The 4,602-nt window shown below is 37.1% G+C and overlaps 1 protein-coding gene across 1 annotated transcript; it reads right to left on the reverse strand.

Annotated features, from left to right (window-relative positions):
- Positions 1 to 2,130: 2,130 nt before the first annotated feature.
- LOC145000459 (putative UPF0481 protein At3g02645) lies at positions 2,131 to 4,050 on the reverse strand. Its single transcript, XM_078959692.1, has one exon. The coding sequence runs from the start codon at positions 4,002 to 4,004 to the stop codon at positions 2,496 to 2,498; it is 1,509 nt and encodes a 502-aa protein (XP_078815818.1). The 5' UTR covers positions 4,005 to 4,050; the 3' UTR covers positions 2,131 to 2,495.
- Between the last annotated feature and the right edge of the window lie 552 nt (positions 4,051 to 4,602).

The following is a 4,602-nucleotide window of genomic DNA, read 5'->3' on the forward strand; positions in this document are numbered from 1 at the left end:
CTAACAAAATCCTTAAGGAATCCAAGAAACAAGAATTTTAAGTTCTTCTACTGGTATTTATGTTTCAACTTAAGTTCTTATACTAGCATTTATGTTTCAAGTTCCCCATGTTATGCTAGTTAGGTTAAGAACATTGGAAAAATCAAATTCTCATGTATATTAGTAAAACATAGATCTAAGGTTTCTAGGGTTGCATATATACCTTACGAGTGTTAGAATGCTCAAAACCCTTCAGTCTCCTTCTGAGCCAAGGTTGGGTACTTCAACAACTGTGGTGAGAAAGGTCATTATGACTTTGTGATCCACAATGACCTTTTAGTCATGGTTACCTTTTAAGACGCATTTGTGATCGATAAAGAACTTTCATTTGAAGGAACAAGAAGTGAAGGTTATTTTTCAACACACAACCTTTCAACCCCAGAAGCAAGGTGAAGTTGTAGTTGAAGTTATGTGTCGAATTGCATTGAATCATTTACAATCAATTTGTTGCAATCTATGAGCTTGCTGAAGTGATCTAGAAGAAGCAGTCTCTATGTAATTATCTCTAAAGTTTCTCAAAGTTGAAAGTGTTGATTTTCAAGAACCTTTACAAGAAACCTCTATACCCAATTTGCGTTCAAAGTCAAATTTTTAAAAGGATGTCCATATGCTCAAGATAAAGTCATTCATGTAGAAATTCATATGTTCATCTTGAAGTTGTGAAGAAATCGAAGATAAAAGTTGAAAGTCAAGAACAAAGAGAAGATTGAAAAGAAAAGACAACTATAAACCAAAAGGGAGATTATTAGGACATGATTTGTGGTTTATACTTTACTTAAGATAGCTTTTAGAGTTCTCGGTCTAGGACCGAAAACACCATCTTTTCGTTGGTGTTTGGACTGAAATCACCATGTGATTTCAGTGGGCTTAATGATGTTTTCGGTCAGCTTGGGCTTGGGCCTGTTAAGGCTTTGTACTAGGTTTGTATAAATAGCTTTTCAGCCGTTAAGGAGTTTGAGTTGTTCATCATTATTATATTCGGCTGTTAAGAAGTTCTTGGTGTACCAGACGATTTCAACTAATAAATCGTGTGTATTAAGAGTTATTTGTGTGTTCTTGAATCACTATCTTATTTTTATTTTGCATTCTTTAGATAGTTTCATTGATATCGTATTGATCTAAGTATTTTGGGACTTACAAAGAAGGAGGTGGAGGTGCTTTTTTTCGTATTGGGTAGAAGAAGAGGGGAAGGTGTATGAGAAGGATTTATAGGCTTGTAGCTATTTCGATTGCATTTTAATTTGTCTTCGATAAGTTTGGCTAATCCATATGTTAGTGGGTGGTGTAATGCGATCTCATTTTGGATTTCGGAACACAAACCGAAAATAAAGCCATTTTGGAGGGCTGCTATGGAAAGGCCATCGACACGATTGCTGATTTTTTTTTTTTTTTCAAATTATGCTTGGTAAGCCGAGACGGTGTAAACATGGCGAAGCTTGAAGAGAGTGGTTTGGTGGTTTTCATACGTGGAAGGTCCAAACTGGGTTTCAATAGCTTTGTAAAATTCTATCCATGTGCCCAAAAGATGGTTGTTGTACATATGGTTTTACATATGCTTGTCCCAACTGAAGGCCTGTGACGTAAACAACAGCTAGTGTGATGCGTTGGTTTGGTGGTATGTTGTAGTAGATGAAGTAGTTGTGAGAACAATCAAGTGGATTGGAGCAGTCTAGGTTGGGAAGTTGTATCGTTGGTTGTTGTGGTTGGTGATTGTTGATTGGGTAGGGGTGGGGTGGGGTGGAGGTAGTGGGGGTGGTTGGTTGAGATGTTGGGTTGTGAGGAGATGGACCAGGTTTGCAACTTTAGTGGTGAGGGTGTCAAGTCGGGAGTTGGTGGCGGTACCAAGACGGAGAAGTGCTTGTAGGTGTTCCTTCGGAGGTGGTTTATTTTCTGGTTTAGGAGGTATGTCGGTTGTAGCATCTTTCAGGGGAGGCATAGTTGGGAGATAGGTAATGAAAACACCAAATGATAGGAACGGTATTCGAGGTTTTCAACCTCCAAAAACTAAGAGAAACAAAATAATAACCATAGCCGTTTTCTGAATAATCCATTAAAACCAAAGTACATTGTTTAAATACTACTTGAAAAATAGAAAATAAAGCTACTCTAATCATGCGTTACACCTGGAAGTGGAAACCAATTATTAGGAACACATGCTAAACAAAACAAAAAAAAAAGTATCATATGCTAACTGGGTTGACTTGGTAAAGCTCGCAGGCTTTATTCAAGAAATCAGGCAGGCTTCTTGATGATTGGTTTGGGCCGAGTGAATGTCTCATATTCTGGTAACTGGGCTGCTTCATGTACCGGTAGTTGTTGGGCTCTATCACACATTGTGTTCTTGTACATATATTTCAGTTCTTTGAACTGAATTTATAACTATGTTAGCTCATGCCATATAATACATCAGATGGTTAAAACAAGGACGTTAGATAATACACAAACCCATCCCCTTATCAATGAAGAAAACCACTCAATATGGTCCTAACAATATCATCAAAAATCATCTTTGGTGGAGTGGAACCATAAGTCTTCAAATACACCTCACGAATCAAGATCAGTGTACTCGAAATGCTTATAAGGAATGTGATCATCTTGGCAGAAGCCCGAAGTTGCTTCTCCACCATCTTCTGGACCCAAACTCTCGGTGTGCTTTGGTAGACTTTGTTTAATTGATCCACAGTCTTCCTCAAATCTGATGCTCTATTCATTATCCCCTGAGATCTCGCAATCCCGTTAAACAATTTAACAATATCCTCATCACCCAAGTCACCTATGATGATCTTTTCTTCACGTAGCAACCGGACATCCTTATCACTGTCGATGATACCACACATGAAATCTACATATTCAGTGAATTCAAGACCATGGCCAGTGGTAAAACTTTTCTTTGCCATTAATTGCTCATAAGCCACCAAGTTTCTCAATATCACCTCGGAATCAAGATTAAGTGTAATAAGAGGGAGATAACAAGAACGCTCATTTTCGCCTACAAAATTAATGTTTCTGATTCCTCCGTCAGTTGGTGACAAATGGAACTTAACTCCTGCAATATCGCGAAGCTCTGAAACTGAAGGCACCTTGATCTCTTCAGCTGTCACCATCTTCTCAATACTTTCTGAGAAAGATTTCATGAAGGATTCAAAGATCTGAAGAAATGGCTTAGTCCCTGGGATCAGTGCCATAAGTTGGATAAACAGTTCAAGTAGTTCTAGTTTATCGTCTTCTTCAGATGGACCACTTCCAGATTTTTGAAAGTAAACTTCTGGTGACATCGATTCTTCATTGGTCACGATGGATTGGTACATATAATCAAGTAAATGATTTACTCTACTAAAATCGATTTTCTCTTTAGAGAGGATAAATGGTGAGTGGCACTTACAGAAAAACCCGAACTTAGATTCCCAGAAATCTTCTTGGGCTTCATCATAGCTACCTGATAGGACCTTTTGGATTTCCTTCAATACAAGTAGAGGAATCTGGTTCTCTAACATGATAAAATCTTTTGCGTCTATTGCAACCTTTTGATTAATATAAGCACCAAGTAGATCAATAAAGAAGAGACTATCAATGGTGAATAACCATGCCAAGGTGTCATCATCAGCATCAAGGTACAAATCATAGCAAGCACAAATTATGGGGATGATCTCTTTGACTTTATCTACGACTTGGTCCACAGCGACTTGAACTTTATTAGAGTTAAGTACCCTTTTCACGGAAGTGAGTTTGTTTTGCTCCATGTTCTGATAGAGCTCTGGCTTGAAATGGTGATTAGGACCAAGCCCTATCCGTTGAGGGACATACGCTTCTAGCTTTTCGTCTTTTAGGATTTGAGGAATTTGAAATATGGACAGTGGAGGTGTATCGACGTTAATGGCAAGCTGGTTTTTCAAGGTTTTGCTAATATGATCTACCCATTGCTTATCACCGAAGGTTAGGCTGGAAAATGGGTTTACCAAAGCCATCTGATGATACTCCCAAATGGTTCGGATGCTTCAAATGCTCTCTGGATATTTTTTTGACTTTAAATGATTCAAATGCTTTAGCTTCGTCAACGCCAAGCACGTGATTGCGTCTTAAAAAAATTGTTCATAATTTTTAATATTAATCTGACAACCTCGTTGCTAATATTTTAATTAACCAAGCTAATGAAATGAAATAATAAGACATTTCACACCCAACCAACCACAAAAATATTGGTATAATAATAATACTGGTCGTTGAATGGCTACTTGGTGCCATAAAAAATTATCTTTTGTTACTATCTTCATTATTCGTTATTGTGTAATACCCTCAATTTCCACCTTTATAAAACCAAAAAGTTTATACCCATGTCACACTTTAATTAATGCATAATAATTAGAACAAGAGAATGAAATGTCCTTATGGTTCCAATAAATTTGGGCGTTTATCCCTAACTTTTCATGCATTTGGACAATCTTGTGATTTATTTTTGTTGCGATTTTCGTCACTAATTAACGTAAAAAGGTTATATTGTGCTTATTATATAATTTATTAATTATATTATTATATTTTCAATATTATAGCATTGGCTCCACCTCA

This window comes from Lactuca saligna, chromosome 1, assembly GCF_052625555.1.
Source record: "Lactuca saligna cultivar CGN05327 chromosome 1, ASM5262555v1, whole genome shotgun sequence".
Classification (NCBI taxonomy): domain Eukaryota; kingdom Viridiplantae; phylum Streptophyta; class Magnoliopsida; order Asterales; family Asteraceae; genus Lactuca; species Lactuca saligna.

Bases quoted from the DNA above. Each gene is read 5' to 3' on its own strand.
- LOC145000459 (XM_078959692.1), bottom strand. From the start codon at position 4,004: ATGGCTTTGGTAAACCCATTTTCCAGCCTAACCTTCGGTGATAAGCAA.